General features: G+C 43.5%; 1 protein-coding gene across 1 annotated transcript in view; it reads right to left on the bottom strand.

The window, feature by feature from the left end:
- LOC129868398 (NLR family CARD domain-containing protein 3-like) overlaps positions 1–5,374 on the bottom strand; it is a 33,620-nt gene extending 28,246 nt beyond the window's left edge. Inside the window, exons 1-2 of the mRNA XM_055942343.1 lie at positions 5,280–5,374; positions 4,513–4,611 (exon numbers count right to left, since the gene is read on the bottom strand). Of these exons, the coding sequence (XP_055798318.1) occupies positions 4,513–4,595 (83 nt within the window). The 5' untranslated portion in view covers positions 4,596–4,611; positions 5,280–5,374. The remainder of the gene's footprint in view (positions 1–4,512; positions 4,612–5,279) is intronic.
- Positions 5,375–19,865: the final 14,491 nt, after the last annotated feature.

Here is a 19,865-nt window from a genome sequence, read left to right as displayed (position 1 = left end):
AGAGATATTGTCTCTAGAAACATTTAAACCAGGTGATGTCATCGCATATGTGGGAGGTGGAACTAAATATTTGGTTGAGGCATATTGAGCAGGGCTAGATGCTCTACATTGAAATAAAACAATAATCACCAACCAGAACAGTGATGGACAAGGCATATTGACATTAGCGAGAGGCATGCGTAGCCGAGTGATCATAGGGGTCCAGTGAGTGGTTGGGCTGGAGACACGGCGATTCAGACAGATAGCAGGCCGGGGCTAGTACGCTAGCAGAAGGGCCTTAGAGGGACGTCGCGACGGAGGAAAGTCTGTTTTAGCCTCCTCGTGCGGTTCCGTCGATAGACCAGTCGTTATGGATTAGTAGGGTTCCGTGTAGCAGAGTGGTCAAATGGATCTATTCAGCTAGCAGTCCAATATGCTCTAGACAGCTAGCGGGCCGCTGCAGCAGGCTAGCAGATGGGCGTTCAGGGGAAGTCGCGACGGAGGGGCCTGTTGGAAATAAACCCTTGGGCAGATTACGTTGGTATTCCAGTTGTGATGGATAAGCAGGGCTTCGTGTAGTAAAAGGGGCCCAGGCCGTTAGGCAAAATAGGAATAGTGGCCCGAGAAATTGTCCGAGGCTAGCAGATGGGCATTCCGGGGACGTAGGAGCAAGTTGAGTAACTACCTCGAGCAGATTACGTCGGTATTCCAGTTGTGAAGGATCGGCGGGGTTCAGTAAAAGGGGTCCAGGCCAGTTGGCAAAATAGGTATTGTAGCCCAGGAGTGGCTGATGGACCTCTTCAGCTAGCCGGGAGATGGGCCTAGCATGGGCTAGCTCCAGGCTATTTGGTGCTTGCTTCGTGACAGAGACGTTAGCCAGGAGTAGACACTCGAATAGCAGCTAGATAGCTGCGATGATCCAGGTGAAAAAGGTTCAGAGTGAAAAATAGGTCCGGTATGTTCTGGTTTGAATCGCGTTGTACAAACTGGTGAGCGCTTTCCGAGCTAAAGGTAGCTGATGACCGCTAGCAGTGGTTAGCTGACTACTAGCTAGTAGCTAGTTAGCTGGCTAGCATCTGTTGGGGGATTTCTGTTCAGAGGTAAAGAAAAATACTTTAGAAAAAAGCTGATCCACACCACATTGGGTGAGGCGGGTTGCAGGAGAGTATTTTATAATATAAAAAAAGATATGTGAAGAAAAATATATAATAAGCTATATACATGGGACACGACAAGACGAAGGACAAAGACGTCTGAATGCCATCTTGTATCAACCGCAGAGCCCTACCTGTTTTGCTTTTTTGTTGTTAACCAATTTGCATGTTATTTTGGCATTAATACGTGTCATGTATTCGTTTGCAAACAATGTAAAAACAAATTATAATAAAGCCGTAGACAAACATGGTCTCTTTTTTGTTTTCTTGAGTAAAGCAGCTCCAACATGCAGGTGTTTCAGCCCAGCTCAGTGCTTTCTGTGGTGGAGGGGGAAGGCAGCTGGAAATACTGAGTGTAGGGGTTGGTAATGTTCTGTAGTTGCGACTTGATTGGCTCAGTGTTCTGTCACTCATGGAGACACTACGTCACCACTAAATCTACAGGGAGAGCTGGAGAATTCAAGCCCATTGGGTGCTGCCATAGAGTTACATTAGAAGTGCCCATCCAAAAGGCTCAAGGTCATTGGCCACAGATAAAATGAACATCACGTTATATCTACCGTAGCTTTGATTGGACTGATCATGTCAACATCATACGTTCAAAATCTTAGCTAGCAATGAGTGGTTTGGAAGGAATCAGTGGCAAACTGCAAGCATTGCAAAGCAATCACTAGCCAGACAATTCAGTGGAAAGGGTGTGTGGTCCAATTCTGGGAAAACCAGAGAATGACAGACTTTGATGACAAAATGTACCTACATGAAACACATCCCTTATTTTAAGTGTTTCTACCGTCTTTTGCACCAAGTACACCAAGTATTGGGAATAACTGAAAGCAATCCTGAAAAAGCACCGGCATATTCTGCAATCAGACAAAACAACAGCACACCTCTTCAAGGAACCCCCACTGGTGGTCTGTAAGCGTTGTCGCAATATAGGAGATAGTTTGGTGAGATCTGACCTGTCCCCTGAGCCACTCAGACACTATAGGAGATAGTTTGGTGAGATCTGACCTGCTCCCTGAGCCACTCAGACACTATAGGAGATAGTTTGGTGAGGTCTGACCTGCCTCCTGAGCCACTCAGACACTATAGGAGATAGTTTGGTGAGATCTGACCTGCCCCCTGAGCCACTCAGACACTATAGGAGATAGTTTGGTGAGATCTGACCTGCCTCCTGAGCCACTCAGACACTATAGGAGATATCTTGGTGAGATCTGACCTGCCCCCTGAGCCACTCAGACACTATAGGAGATATCTTGGTGAGATCTGACCTGCTCCCTGAGCCACTCAGACACTATAGGAGATAGTTTGGTGAGATCTGACCTGCCCCCTGAGCCACTCAGACACTATAGGAGATAGTTTGGTGAGATCTGACCTGCTCCCTGAGCCACTCAGACACTATAGGAGATAGTTTGGTGAGATCTGACCTGCTCCCTGAGCCACTCAGACACTATAGGAGATAGTTTGGTGAGATCTATCCTGCCCCCTGAGCCACTCAGACACTATAGGAGATAGCTTGGTGAGATCTGACCTGCCCCCTGAGCCACTCAGACACTATAGGAAATAGTTTGGTGAGGTCTGACCTGCCCCCTGAGCCACTCAGACACTATAGGAGATATCTTGGTGAGATCTGACCTGCCCCCTGAGCCACTCAGACACTATAGGAGATAGTTTGGTGAGATCTGACCTGCCCCCTGAGCCACTCAGACACTATAGGAGATAGTTTGGTGAGATCTGACCTGCCCCCTGAGCCACTCAGACACTATAGGAGATAGTTTGGTGAGATCTGACCTGCCCCCTGAGCCACTCAGACACTATAGGAGATAGTTTGGTGAGATCTGACCTGCCCCCTGAGCCACTCAGACACTATAGGAGATATCTTGGTGAGATCTGACCTGCCCCCTGAGCCACTCAGACACTCAGACACCCATTCCAAATGGGAACTACAAATGTGGCTCATGCACACAGTGCAATAGCACTACAAAAACATCCTTCTTCAGACACCCACATACAGGTAGAAACATCCCTGTTAGGGGATCATCTCATGCAAGACCAAGGGAGTAATCTATCTCATCACCTGTTCATGTGGAAAAGCCTACGTAGGACAAACGAAAAGACAATTAAAACAACACATAGCTGAACACCACAGCTCAATCAGGTGTAAGAACATTGACTATCCAATAGCAGCTCACTTTGTTGAAGCATCCCATCTCCTCCCTCAAATACACAGGCATTGAGCATGTTGCTCCACCAAGGAGAGGAGGTAACATGAAGATCCTACTTCTACAAAGAGAGGCTTACTGGATATCCTGTCTAAAAACATTGACCCCTAGTGGTCTGAATATTGACGTTGATCTCAGGACCTTCTTATGAACAATTCTCTCTTGTAAATGTATATATTCTTTCTACATCTTATCAGATCCAATATGTTCCCCTGGTGATGATGTTTATTATGCATTAAGGTTGAACCAAAACATTACATTAAATAGGGAACAATTAAATATGTGGAATTAAACAATAATGTATGTTGATGCTAATGTTATGTAAAATATTCAATTATGTTTCCATGTGATAACAACAGCCTAATATATTCAATATGCCATAAACTATTGTTTTGTTAACAGTTTCATTAGTTCATTCTAATTAACTTAATAATTATGACACACCCCTCACTATTGTCATTGGTTGCACTAATTCCACTGTTTGTCTACATAACCTGGTTCAAGTATTCATGACATCACCCCGAAGAAGACACAGTGATGCCGAAACGTTGGTTATTTACCCAATAAATTACTGGGAGTTTATATATGGAGTTTATATATGGAGTTTATATATGGAGTGTGGGACTCTATTTATGTTTTATAGCTTATAGTTTATTAGCCGTTAGTCAGAACCTCCACATAAATAAATATGGGTGTGCGCCAGCTCATGTTTTTTATTGGAAACCATTTCCCTGTTTAACTGCTAGGTGTTATGGGTATTATGACACCTCCACTGTGGGGCTCTATAAAACTATTGGAACCATTTCCCGGTTTGACCGCTAGGTGTTATGGGTATTATGACACCTCCACTGTGGGGCTCTATAAAACTATTGGAACCATTTCCCTGTTTGACCGCTAGGTGTTATGGGTATTATGAGTGGGGCTCTATAGCGCAAATGAAATGGGAGAATCTAGAGAATGAAACAACATTTGTTTCATCAAGCTGTGATGTTCTCAGTAAAACGCTAACATCTATACATTTAAAATCTTAGAACAATAATATTTTACACAGCCATAAGCCTTCATTTCTGATGAAAAAACACAAATGTGAAAAGATGGTGGATATAGTGTTTTGGATATAAACTCTTCATTAAATCTTTAAAAAATTGTCATCTCACCTCTTAGATTTGGTGCCATGTTCCCCAGAGACATTCCTTTTAGAGGCAGGGCCTTCCTCCTCTCTCTCCCCAGAGAGACTCATTTTAGAGCACTGACCCCTAAACAGAGATCCAGCATGTTGGTTGTGGTTAACACAGTGACAATTAATTATTGAAGGTCAATTGTTCTATTTTATTAATTATCTCTTAGAAATAAAACATTTACTAACAGATATATCCAAACAGTCAGGTGATTTAATTAATAGATAACTAATAATAATAATACCAATATAATAAGAGTAATATAAATAATAATAATGTCTCACTTTGTCTTTTAATAATGTCTCTCATTCTAGTGTGTTGCTTTGTTCAACAGGTCTGATATTATTCTGCTGTTACTGAATTCAGTTCATAATAACAATGTAAAGTCTGTTCAGTGGTTTCATACCAAACTACACAGGAAGCAGGAGCTCATTGTCATTTAGAAAACAACAAATGTTCTGATATTCTGAAAGATGATTTACAACTATGATACATTAACATTTTGACAAATTGTAAAATAACCACGATATACGAATCGTATAATACGATATATGAACAATATGTTATTGAAATTGACTTGCCTACTCCCAGTTAGCGCCATTTTGTATGATTGAACTGTCACGTAGCTGTCCCAGGTGAAATGGACTGTTAGATCTGAGTGTTTTACTTTCATTCACTATACTAAAATTACACCATACAGTTAATTTATCTAAACACTTTACAATAATCCCTGGGAAGATTCTTACCTTGTAGCCTGAATTCACAACCAGAACATGTCAAGTCATTGAGATATTTTCCGTTGTGCTGAGAGAGCACCTTCCTGATGACAAGTGGCTCTGTATCTGTGTTCCAGGTACAGTTGATCTTTGGATGCAATAATATCTGGTCAAAGTCTAGTGACACAACACCATAGTATATCAGAAACATAACAGCAGTTTAACCTTTGGCCAGTAAAGGCCATGGTATAGTATAAAACAGGGTTCGTCAACTAGGTTTGGCTTCGGGACAATTTATTTTCTGAGTTAAAGTCGGTGGGCCAGAACATAATTAGCATATCATATTAGCACAATGAATAGGCCTACACTACACATTTAACAACAGTTTAACACTTTTGATTAGTACATAATACATTCAGTTACAATAAAATAATTTTGATCTTATTAAGTTCATGTTTGCATTGAAAATGTCACTGTTTGCAAATAATTCAATCTCAGACGGCATTATGAATCTAAGCATGGTACTTTCAAAGTGGCCTTCCCGCCCCAGACAGAGGCCTTCCCGCCCCAGACAGAGGCCTTCCCGCCCCAGACAGAGGACTTCCCGCCCCAGACAGAGGCCTTCCCGCCCCAGACAGAGGCCTTCCCGCCCCAGACAGAGGCCTTCCCGCCCCAGACAGTGGCCTTCCCGCCCCAGACAGTGGCCTTCCCGCCCCAGACAGAGGCCTTCCCGCCCCAGACAGAGGACTTCCCGCCCCAGACAGAGGCCTTCCCGCCCCAGACAGTGGACTTCCCGCCCCAGACAGTGGACTTCCCGCCCCAGACAGAGGACTTCCCGCCCCAGACAGTGGACTTCCCGCCCCAGACAGAGGCCTTCCCGCCCCAGACAGAGGCCTTCCCGCCCCAGACAGAGGACTTCCCGCCCCAGACAGAGGCCTTCCCGCCCCAGACAGAGGCCTTCCCGCCCCAGACAGAGGCCAGACGCAGAAAAATGTAATCCTTAACTACAAGCTACAAACACGGCAGTAGAATCCTCCTTCGAGGCCTGACCCAACAACAGAAGGTCACACGGCAGTAGAATCCTCCTTCGTGGCCTGACCCAACAACAGAAGGTCACACGGCAGTAGAATCCTCCTTCGTGGCCTGACCCAACAACAGAAGGTCACACGGCAGTAGAATCCTCCTTCGTGGCCTGACCCAACAACAGAAGGTCACACGGCAGTAGAATCCTCCTTCGTGGCCTGACCCTACAACAGAAGGTCACACGGCAGTAGAATCCTCCTTCGTGGCCTGACCCAACAACAGAAGGTCACACGGCAGTAGAATCCTCCTTCGTGGCCAGACCCAACAACAGAAGGTCACACGGCAGTAGAATCCTCCTTCGTGGCCTGACCCAACAACAGAAGGTCACACGGCAGTAGAATCCTCCTTCGTGGCCTGACCCAACAACAGAAGGTCACACGGCAGTAGAATCCTCCTTCGTGGCCTGACCCAACAACAGAAGGTCACACGGCAGTAGAATCCTCCTTCGTGGCCTGACCCAACAACAGAAGGTCACACGGCAGTAGAATCCTCCTTCGTGGCCTGACCCAACAACAGAAGGTCACATGGCAGTAGAATCCTCCTTCGTGGCCTGACCCAACAACAGAAGGTCACAAGTGCCTTCCTAAAAGCATCCTGGGTTCTAACCAATCACAACATGCCCTTCACAGACGCAGAGCTGTTTAAAAAGTGCATGGTGACAGTTTTGGAGGAATTGGCTACAGACAGGTATGTGGATAGCATCATTGTGTCTGTCAAACAGGTGCCCCTGTCTGCATCAACAGCCGGACACCGTGTCCGTGCTCTGGTGGATGACGTGCATAGGATTGTTCTGGAAGGGCTCAGTCAGGCTGAGCACTTTCCCCTTGCTATTGATGAGAGAACTGTTGTTCCCCTGGCTATTGATGAGAGAACTGTTGTTCCCCTGGCTATTGATGAGAGAACTGTTGTTCCCCTGGCTATTGATGAGAGAACTGTTGTTCCCCTGGCTAATGATGAGAGAACTGTTGTTCCCCTGGCTATTGATGACAGTACTGTTGTTCCCCTGGCTATTGATGAGAGAACTGTTGTTCCCCTGGCTATTGATGAGAGAACTGTTGTTCCCCTGGCTATTGATGAGAGAACTGTTGTTCCCCTGGCTATTAATGAGAGAACAGTTGTTCCCCTGGCTATTGATGAGAGGACTGTTGTTCCCCTGGCTATTGATGAGAGAACTGTTGTTCCCCTGGCTATTGATGAGAGAACTGTTGTTCCCCTGGCTATTGATGAGAGAACTGTTGTTCCCCTGGCTAATGATGAGAGAACTGTTGTTCCCCTGGCTATTGATGAGAGTACTGTTGTTCCCCTGGCTATTGATGAGAGAACTGTTGTTCCCCTGGCTATTGATGAGAGTACTGTTGTTCCCCTGGCTATTGATGAGAGAACTGTTGTTCCCCTGGCTATTGATGAGAGAACTGTTGTCCCCTGGCTATTGATGAGAGAACTGTTGTTCCCCTGGCTATTGATGAGAGAACTGTTGTTCCCCTGGCTATTGATGAGAGAACTGTTGTTCCCCTGGCTGTTGATGAGAGTACTGACAACACCGATGAGGCACAGTTGTGTGTTTATGTCCGTTATTTTCATGGAAATGACTTTAAAGAAGAGCTACCGGCACTGATTCCCCTGGAAGGACACACCACCGGGGACGTTCCCCTGGAAGGACACACCACCGGGGACGTTCCCCTGGAAGGACACACCACCGGGGACGTTCCCCTGGAAGGACACATCACCGGGGACGTTCCCCTGGAAGGACACACCACCGGGGACGTTCCCCTGGAAGGACACACCACCGGGGACGTTCCCCTGGAAGGACACAACACCGGGGACGTTCCCCTGGAGGGACACACCACCGGGGACGTTCCCCTGGAAGGACACACCACCGGGGACGTTCCCCTGGAAGGACACACCACCGGGGACGTTCCCCTGGAGGGACACACCACCGGGGCCTGGTCAGCAGGTTGAAGGAGATCGCCCCACAAATGAATGGCTTGCATTGTCTCATCCATCAGAGTGTGCTGTGTACCAGACTAAACATGGTCTACATTGTCTCATCCATCAGAGTGTGCTGTGTGTCAGACTAAACATGATTTACATTGTCTCATCCATCAGAGTGTGCTGTGTGTCAGACTAAACATGGTTTACATTGTCTCATCCATCAGAGTGTGCTGAGTACCAGACTAAACATGGTTTACATTGTCTCATCCATCAGAGTGTGCTGTGTGTCAGACTAAACATGGTTTACATTGTCTCATCCATCAGAGTGTGTTGTGTACCAGACTAAACATGGTTTACAGTGTCTCATCCATCAGAGTGTGCTGTGTACCAGACTAAACATGGTCTACATTGTCTCATCCATCAGAGTGTGCTGTGTACCAGACTAAACATGGTTTACATTGTCTCATCCATCAGAGTGTGCTGTGTACCAGACTAAACATGGTCTACATTGTCTCATCCATCAGAGTGTGCTGTGTACCAGACTAAACATGGTCTACATTGTCTCATCCATCAGAGTGTGCTGTGTGCCAGACTAAACATGGTCTACATTGTCTCATCCATCAGAGTGTGCTGTGTACCAGACTAAACATGGTTTACATTGTCTCATCCATCACAGTGTGTCAGACTAAACATGGTTTACATTGTCTCATCCATCAGAGTGTGCTGTGTACCAGACTAAACATGGTTTACATTGTCTCATCCATCAGAGTGTGCTGTGTGTCAGACTAAACATGGTTTACATTGTCTCATCCATCAGAGTGTGCTGTGTACCAGACTAAACATGGTTTACATTGTCTCATCCATCAGAGTGTGCTGTGTACCAGACTAAACATGGTTTACATTGTCTCATCCATCAGAGTGTGCTGTGTGTCAGACTAAACATGGTTTACATTGTCTCATCCATCAGAGTGTGCTGTGTACCAGACTAAACATGGTTTACATTGTCTCATCCATCAGAGTGTGCTGTGTGTCAGACTAAACATGGTTTACATTGTCTCATCCATCAGAGTGTGCTGTGTACCAGACTAAACATGGTTTACATTGTCTCATCCATCAGAGTGTGCTGTGTACCAGACTAAACATGGTTTACATTGTCTCATCCATCAGAGTGTGCTGTGTGTCAGACTAAACATGGTCTACATTGTCTCATCCATCAGAGTGTGCTGTGTACCAGACTAAACATGGTTTACATTGTCTCATCCATCAGAGTGTGCTGTGTACCAGACTAAACATGGTTTACATTGTCTCATCCATCAGAGTGTGCTGTGTACCAGACTAAACATGGTCTACATTGTCTCATCCATCAGAGTGTGCTGTGTGTCAGACTAAACATGGTCTACATTGTCTCATCCATCAGAGTGTGCTGTGTGTCAGACTAAACATGGTTTACATTGTCTCATCCATCAGAGTGTGCTGTGTGTCAGACTAAACATGGTTTACATTGTCTCATCCATCAGAGTGTGCTGTGTGTCAGACTAAACATGGTTTACATTGTCTCATCCATCAGAGTGTGTTGTGTACCAGACTAAACATGGTTTACAGTGTCTCATCCATCAGAGTGTGCTGTGTACCAGACTAAACATGGTCTACATTGTCTCATCCATCAGAGTGTGCTGTGTACCAGACTAAACATGGTTTACATTGTCTCATCCATCAGAGTGTGCTGTGTACCAGACTAAACATGGTCTACATTGTCTCATCCATCAGAGTGTGCTGTGTACCAGACTAAACATGGTCTACATTGTCTCATCCATCAGAGTGTGCTGTGTGCCAGACTAAACATGGTCTACATTGTCTCATCCATCAGAGTGTGCTGTGTACCAGACTAAACATGGTTTACATTGTCTCATCCATCAGAGTGTGCTGTGTGCCAGACTAAACATGGTCTACATTGTCTCATCCATCAGAGTGTGCTGTGTACCAGACTAAACATGGTTTACATTGTCTCATCCATCAGAGTGTGCTGTGTACCAGACTAAACATGGTTTACATTGTCTCATCCATCAGAGTGTGCTGTGTACCAGACTAAACATGGTTTACATTGTCTCATCCATCAGAGTGTGCTGTGTACCAGACTAAACATGGTTTACATTGTCTCATCCATCAGAGTGTGCTGTGTGTCAGACTAAACATGGTTTACATTGTCTCATCCATCAGAGTTTGCTGTGTGTCAGACTAAACATGGTTTACATTGTCTCATCCATCAGAGTGTGCTGTGTACCAGACTAAACATGGTTTACATTGTCTCATCCATCAGAGTTTGCTGTGTGTCAGACTAAACATGGTTTACATTGTCTCATCCATCAGAGTGTGCTGTGTGTCAGACTAAACATGGTTTACATTGTCTCATCCATCAGAGTGTGCTGTGTACCAGACTAAACATGGTTTACATTGTCTCATCCATCAGAGTGTGCTGTGTACCAGACTAAACATGGTTTACATTGTCTCATCCATCAGAGTGTGCTGTGTGTCAGACTAAACATGGTTTACATTGTCTCATCCATCAGAGTGCTGTGTACCAGACTAAACATGGTTTACATTGTCTCATCCATCAGAGTGTGCTGTGTACCAGACTAAACATGGTTTACATTGTCTCATCCATCAGAGTGTGCTGTGTACCAGACTAAACATGGTTTACATTGTCTCATCCAACAGTGTGCTGTGTACCAGACTAAACATGGTTTACATTGTCTCATCCATCAGAGTGTGCTGTGTACCAGACTAAACATGGTCTACATTGTCTCATCCATCAGAGTGTGCTGTGTGTCAGACTAAACATGGTTTACATTGTCTCATCCATCAGAGTGTGCTGTGTACCAGACTAAACATGGTTTACATTGTCTCATCCATCAGAGTGTGCTGTGTACCAGACTAAACATGGTTTACATTGTCTCATCCATCAGAGTGTGCTGTGTACCAGACTAAACATGGTTTACATTGTCTCATCCATCAGAGTGTGCTGTGTGTCAGACTAAACATGGTTTACATTGTCTCATCCATCAGAGTGTGCTGTGTACCAGACTAAACATGGTCTACATTGTCTCATCCATCAGAGTGTGCTGTGTACCAGACTAAACATGGTTTACATTGTCTCATCCATCAGAGTGTCAGACTAAACATGGTCTACATTGTCTCATCCATCAGAGTGTGCTGTGTGTCAGACTAAACATGGTTTACATTGTCTCATCCATCAGAGTGTGCTGTGTACCAGACTAAACATGGTTTACATTGTCTCATCCATCAGAGTGTGCTGTGTACCAGACTAAACATGGTCTACATTGTCTCATCCATCAGAGTGTGCTGTGTACCAGACTAAACATGGTTTACATTGTCTCATCCATCACAGTGTGTCAGACTAAACATGGTTTACATTGTCTCATCCATCAGAGTGTGCTGTGTACCAGACTAAACATGGTTTACATTGTCTCATCCATCAGAGTGTGCTGTGTGTCAGACTAAACATGGTTTACATTGTCTCATCCATCAGAGTGTGCTGTGTACCAGACTAAACATGGTTTACATTGTCTCATCCATCAGAGTGTGCTGTGTGTCAGACTAAACATGGTTTACATTGTCTCATCCATCAGAGTGTGCTGTGTACCAGACTAAACATGGTTTACATTGTCTCATCCATCAGAGTGTGCTGTGTGTCAGACTAAACATGGTTTACATTGTCTCATCCATCAGAGTGTGCTGTGTACCAGACTAAACATGGTTTACATTGTCTCATCCATCAGAGTGTGCTGTGTACCAGACTAAACATGGTTTACATTGTCTCATCCATCAGAGTGTGCTGTGTGTCAGACTAAACATGGTCTACATTGTCTCATCCATCAGAGTGTGCTGTGTACCAGACTAAACATGGTTTACATTGTCTCATCCATCAGAGTGTGCTGTGTACCAGACTAAACATGGTTTACATTGTCTCATCCATCAGAGTGTGCTGTGTACCAGACTAAACATGGTCTACATTGTCTCATCCATCAGAGTGTGCTGTGTGTCAGACTAAACATGGTCTACATTGTCTCATCCATCAGAGTGTGCTGTGTGTCAGACTAAACATGGTTTACATTGTCTCATCCATCAGAGTGTGCTGTGTGTCAGACTAAACATGGTTTACATTGTCTCATCCATCAGAGTGTGCTGTGTGTCAGACTAAACATGGTTTACATTGTCTCATCCATCAGAGTGTGTTGTGTACCAGACTAAACATGGTTTACAGTGTCTCATCCATCAGAGTGTGCTGTGTACCAGACTAAACATGGTCTACATTGTCTCATCCATCAGAGTGTGCTGTGTACCAGACTAAACATGGTTTACATTGTCTCATCCATCAGAGTGTGCTGTGTACCAGACTAAACATGGTCTACATTGTCTCATCCATCAGAGTGTGCTGTGTGCCAGACTAAACATGGTCTACATTGTCTCATCCATCAGAGTGTGCTGTGTACCAGACTAAACATGGTTTACATTGTCTCATCCATCAGAGTGTGCTGTGTGCCAGACTAAACATGGTCTACATTGTCTCATCCATCAGAGTGTGCTGTGTACCAGACTAAACATGGTTTACATTGTCTCATCCATCAGAGTGTGCTGTGTACCAGACTAAACATGGTTTACATTGTCTCATCCATCAGAGTGTGCTGTGTACCAGACTAAACATGGTTTACATTGTCTCATCCATCAGAGTGTGCTGTGTACCAGACTAAACATGGTTTACATTGTCTCATCCATCAGAGTGTGCTGTGTGTCAGACTAAACATGGTTTACATTGTCTCATCCATCAGAGTTTGCTGTGTGTCAGACTAAACATGGTTTACATTGTCTCATCCATCAGAGTGTGCTGTGTACCAGACTAAACATGGTTTACATTGTCTCATCCATCAGAGTTTGCTGTGTGTCAGACTAAACATGGTTTACATTGTCTCATCCATCAGAGTGTGCTGTGTGTCAGACTAAACATGGTTTACATTGTCTCATCCATCAGAGTGTGCTGTGTACCAGACTAAACATGGTTTACATTGTCTCATCCATCAGAGTGTGCTGTGTGTCAGACTAAACATGGTCTACATTGTCTCATCCATCAGAGTGTGCTGTGTGTCAGACTAAACATGGTCTACATTGTCTCATCCATCAGAGTGTGCTGTGTGTCAGACTAAACATGGTTTACATTGTCTCATCCATCAGAGTGTGCTGTGTACCAGACTAAACATGGTTTACATTGTCTCATCCATCAGAGTGTGCTGTGTACCAGACTAAACATGGTTTACATTGTCTCATCCATCAGAGTGTGCTGTGTACCAGACTAAACATGGTTTACATTGTCTCATCCATCAGAGTGTGCTGTGTGTCAGACTAAACATGGTTTACATTGTCTCATCCATCAGAGTGCTGTGTACCAGACTAAACATGGTTTACATTGTCTCATCCATCAGAGTGTGCTGTGTACCAGACTAAACATGGTTTACATTGTCTCATCCATCAGAGTGTGCTGTGTACCAGACTAAACATGGTTTACATTGTCTCATCCAACAGTGTGCTGTGTACCAGACTAAACATGGTTTACATTGTCTCATCCATCAGAGTGTGCTGTGTACCAGACTAAACATGGTCTACATTGTCTCATCCATCAGAGTGTGCTGTGTGTCAGACTAAACATGGTTTACATTGTCTCATCCATCAGAGTGTGCTGTGTACCAGACTAAACATGGTTTACATTGTCTCATCCATCAGAGTGTGCTGTGTACCAGACTAAACATGGTTTACATTGTCTCATCCATCAGAGTGTGCTGTGTGCCAGACTAAACATGGTTTACATTGTCTCATCCATCAGAGTGTGCTGTGTACCAGACTAAACATGGTCTACATTGTCTCATCCATCAGAGTGTGCTGTGTACCAGACTAAACATGGTTTACATTGTCTCATCCATCAGAGTGTGCTGTGTACCAGACTAAACATGGTCTACATTGTCTCATCCATCAGAGTGTGCTGTGTACCAGACTAAACATGGTTTACATTGTCTCATCCATCAGAGTGTGCTGTGTACCAGACTAAACATGGTTTACATTGTCTCATCCATCAGAGTGTGCTGTGTACCAGACTAAACATGGTTTACATTGTCTCATCCATCAGAGTGTGCTGTGTACCAGACTAAACATGGTTTACATTGTCTCATCCATCAGAGTGTGCTGTGTACCAGACTAAACATGGTTTACATTGTCTCATCCATCAGAGTGTGCTGTGTACCAGACTAAACATGGTCTACATTGTCTCATCCATCAGAGTGTGCTGTGTACCAGACTAAACATGGTTTACATTGTCTCATCCATCAGAGTGTGCTGTGTACCAGACTAAACATGGTTTACATTGTCTCATCCATCAGAGTGTGCTGTGTACCAGACTAAACATGGTTTACATTGTCTCATCCATCAGAGTGTGCTGTGTACCAGACTAAACATGGTTTACATTGTCTCATCCATCAGAGTGTGCTGTGTACCAGACTAAACATGGTTTACATTGTCTCATCCATCAGAGTGTGCTGTGTACCAGACTAAACGCTGAGCTAAAAGATGTGATGGATAAAGTCATGCTCATAATCACCTTTGTCAGGGGGACATCAAGCAACACAACACCGTATTTTCCTCAAGCTGGTGACAGAATCAGAGGAGGCCATCCAGGATGATCTCCTGCTTCACAACAACGTGCGCTGGCTGAGTAAAGGAAAAGCAAGCTGGTGACAGAATCAGAGGAGGCCATCAGGATGATCTCCTGCTTCACAACAACGTGCGCTGGCTGAGTAAAGGAAAAGCTCCAGAGCCATTCTGTCAGCTGCATGACCAGGTTGTGGGTTTTGTCAGAAAAAGCAAAATGAGGGCAGCAGCTGATCACCTTCGTTTTCAACTTTTGCAACTTTTCCCGTTAAGTAAATAAATTAGTATTTAATACATAGTCAAATAGGCTACTAACATTATTGTGATTAGTATTATTATTATTGTTATTGTGATTATTATTGTTGTTATTATTTTTATTATTGTGATTATTAGTGCTTATCCATGGCTATTTTAGGTCTCATGCTGACAGTATCTTCTGTTTGTTTTGTCGTTATGGGAGAAGGTTATCCTGAGACTCCTGAAACAGGACTACAGACATTCAGACACAGACATCACCTTTTTTTCTTTAAATGATTGTTTTATGTAGGATGCTACCTTTTAGACCGTGTTGCAGCTGTTAGTAGCCCTAATAAATAAATAAAAATCCCAGGTCTATTAGGCTTTTTTTCCCTTTTTTTTTGTCTTGTGAAAGATGCTGTTCAGCCACATAGCCTAGCTCAGTTAGTTAAGTTATTTATATGGGCCTTCGCTCTGTAGAAATAGACTCCAATTAAGCCCTCTTGTTGTTTGAAAAGTCACATTAAAATGAAGATTATTGTTGAAATTAATTACTCGACTGTTGTAGGTTTTCTCCATCTGTTGCATAACAAGTTATCTATATTTTCACACCAGGTGCTGTTCACCTCCTATTGATTGCGCTGCAGTTGTCGCTTTAGGTTTCAACACCACAACATGGTCCTCTACCTGCTTTAATAGTCTCCTGCATTCTCTACTCATGAATGAAGTTAACATGTAACTTGTGCATTATTTAGGGAGGGTAACATTGTAGATACACTACACCACCATTTAGAATACAGTAGGAACTCTTTCCATTTGTCCTATTGAAACACACAGAAAACTATAGTATTTAGCCTAAAGCAGCATCTGATTTTACAGTAGACTATAGATGTAGGCTACTGTAGAGTCACATGGCTCAGTGTTAAAATGTTAGAGCAGCACATTGGTCTGAACAACTTATATCCTCTTAGTGAATGTCTCTTAATGAGAAAGAATCATCAACATGGATGAGAATATTGCATTTTGAAATGAAAATACTATTGAGTCTGTAGACAAATTGAAATAGTGATACCGACGTCAGTGGAATCCCCTCTCCTGCAAAGTAAAGGTATCTGAAATGAGGAGTCTACAAGGCTTGATATCTAAATGTGTTTCTCTGTAGGCTACATAGTGAACCCTTAAAGATACAATCCTTAGGTGATGAACCCATTGTTGTCAAGGCTCAGGAGAAGACCCAGATGCAGACAGTTTCCTAGTAACAAACGTTTATTACAAAAACAGAGGGGCAGGCAAACGACAGGTCAAAGGCAGGCAGAGGTCAGTAATCCAGAGCAGAGTCCGAAAGGTACAGAACGGCAGGCAGGCTCAGGGCAGGCAGAATGGTCAAAACCAGGAAAACATGAACTAGAGAATGACAGGCGCACGGGGAAAACCGCTGGTAGTCTTGACGAAACAAAACGAACTGGCAACAGACAAACAAAGACCACAGGTATAAATACACTGGGGATAATGGGTGACACCTGGAGGGGGGTGGAGACAATCACCAAGACAGGTGAAACAGATCAGGATGTGACACTTGTCTCCTCAGGTTCTAGTCCTTCAATAAAACGGAATGCTTCTACGACTGTGGCCTTTAGGACAGGAGGATGACAATACCTTGACCATCTATTGATAACAGATAATCAATACCTTGACCATCTATTGATAACAGATAATCAATACCTTGACCATCTATTGATAACAGATTAAACAGACAAAAAATATGTTCAAGGTAATCCAATCTATACAAAAAAACATTCAAAAATGACAGAAGCTGCCATGCAATTACTCTGATTACCATCCAACAACAGATCAATTACTCTGATTACCATCCAAAAACAGATCAATTACTCTATTACCATCCAACAACAGATCAATTACTCTGATTACCATCCAACAACAGATCAATTACTCTGTCTCCAAGTTCAGAGACAGATACGAATAAACATTATTATTGTGTTTGTCCTCCCAGAATGATCATAGAACTGATATGGGTTGACTTGTTCCTAATGTTGAATATATACAGTATTTACTGTACATATATATACAGTGGGGAGAACAAGTATTTGATACACTGCCGATTTTACAGGTTTTCCTACTTACAAAGCATGTAGAGGTCTGGATTTCACATTGTATGATTTTTAAGTAATTAATTTGCATTTTATTGCATGACATAAGTATTTGATACATCAGAAAAGCATCCACTGCTACCACGACTGTCCCATTGTCCTGTAAAGAGATGTCTAATATACCTGGATACAACTTTATAGTTGTTGGACTCCAGGAAGAGTAGCTGCTGCTACCACCACTGTTCCATTGTCCTGTAAAGAGATGTCTAATATACCTGGATACAACTTTATAGTTGTTGGACTCCAGGAAGAGTAGCTGCTGTTACCACCACTGTTCCATTGTCCTGTAAAGAGATGTCTAATATACCTGGATACAACTTTATAGTTGTTGGACCCCAGGAAGAGTAGCTGCTGTTACCACCACTGTCCTATTGTCCTGTAAAGAGATGTCTAATATACCTGGAAACAACTTTATAGTTGTTGGACCCCAGGAAGAGTAGCTGCTGTTACCACCACTGTCCCATTGTCCTGTAAAGAGATGTCTAATATACCTGGATACAACTTTATAGTTGTTGGACTCCAGGAAGAGTAGCTGCTGTTACCACCACTGTCCTATTGTCCTGTAAAGAGATGTCTAATATACCTGGATACAACTTTATAGTTGTTGGACCCCAGGAAGAGTAGCTGCTGTTACCACCACTGTCCCATTGTCCTGTAAAGAGATGTCTAATATACCTGGATACAACTTTATAGTTGTTGGACTCCAGGAAGAGTAGCTGCTGTTACCACCACTGTTCCATTGTCCTGTAAAGAGATGTCTAATATACCTGGATACAACTTTATAGTTGTTGGACCCCAGGAAGAGTAGCTGCTGTTACCATCACTGTCCCATTGTCCTGTAAAGAGATGTCTAATATACCTGGATACAACTTTATAGTTGTTGGACTCCAGGAAGAGTAGCTGCTGTTACCACCACTGTCCTATTGTCCTGTAAAGAGATGTCTAATATACCTGGATACAACTTTATAGTTGTTGGACCCCAGGAAGAGTAGCTGCTGTTACCATCACTGTCCCATTGTCCTGTAAAGAGATGTCTAATATACCTGGATACAACTTTATAGTTGTTGGGCCCCAGGAAGAGTAGCTGCTGTTACCACCACTGTCCCATTGTCCTGTAAAGAGATGTCTAATATACCTGGATACAACTTTATAGTTGTTGGACCCCAGGAAGAGTAGCTGATGTTACCACCACTGTTCCATTGTCCTGTAAAGAGATGTCTAATATACCTGGATACAACTTTATAGTTGTTGGACTCCAGGAAGAGTAGCTGCTGTTACCACCACTGTCCCATTGTCCTGTAAAGAGATGTCTAATATACCTGGATATAACTTTATAGTTGTTGGACTCCAGGAAGAGTAGCTGCTGTTACCACCACTGTCCCATTGTCCTGTAAAGAGATGTCTAATATACCTGGATACAACTTTATAGTTGTTGGACCCCAGGAAGAGTAGCTGCTGTTACCATCACTGTCCCATTGTCCTGTAAAGAGATGTCTAATATACCTGGATACAACTTTATAGTTGTTGGACCCCAGGAAGAGTAGCTGCTGTTACCACCACTGTCCTATTGTCCTGTAAAGAGATGTCTAATATACCTGGATACAACTTTATAGTTGTTGGACCCCAGGAAGAGTAGCTGATGTTACCACCACTGTCCTATTGTCCTGTAAAGAGATGTCTAATATACCTGGATATAACTTTATAGTTGTTGGACTCCAGGAAGAGTAGCTGCTGTTACCACCACTGTCCCATTGTCCTGTAAAGAGATGTCTAATATACCTGGACACAACTTTATAGTTGTTGGACCCCAGGAAGAGTAGCTTCTGTTACCATCACTGTCCCATTGTCCTGTAAAGAGATGTCTAATATACCTGGATATAACTTTATAGTTGTTGGACTCCAGGAAGAGTAGCTGCTGTTACCACCACTGTCCCATTGTCCTGTAAAGAGATGTCTAATATACCTGGATACAACTTTATAGTTGTTGGACCCCAGGAAGAGTAGCTGCTGTTACCACCACTGTCCCATTGTCCTGTAAAGAGATGTCTAATATACCTGGATATAACTTTATAGTTGTTGGACCCCAGGAAGAGTAGCTGATGGTTTTAGTGTCAACTGGAATTAGAGTGTTGGCTGTGGAAGACTGGTCCCTTGATGATGTCTGCAAGTGGCTGAGCACCAATGATCTCCATGATTCCATCCCATCATTCCAAGGTTCACAATCTTTCTGAAGAATGCCAACTTTATTCAATTGTCCACTTTGCAACGAGCAAACTTTCTCTGTGTCCAGACGACTCACACATATTGTCCTCTATCACCAGCATGAACCACATGTTCTAATTACCTGTGGAGTTAATGGGGGAAAACAAATAGATGTTTCAGCGTCTATCGGTCACACATCTACCAAAACCACAGAGAGCTTTTCAGAGACAACTTAGATGAGAATTGTCCTCATGATGAATTTGAGACTGAGACTGATCCCATT

The sequence above is a fragment of the Salvelinus fontinalis genome, chromosome 2, assembly GCF_029448725.1.
Source record: "Salvelinus fontinalis isolate EN_2023a chromosome 2, ASM2944872v1, whole genome shotgun sequence".
In the NCBI taxonomy this organism is placed as follows: Eukaryota; Metazoa; Chordata; class Actinopteri; order Salmoniformes; family Salmonidae; genus Salvelinus; species Salvelinus fontinalis.
Note: the sequence above shows the minus strand (reverse complement) of the source record. Positions and strands in the feature narration are given on the sequence as shown.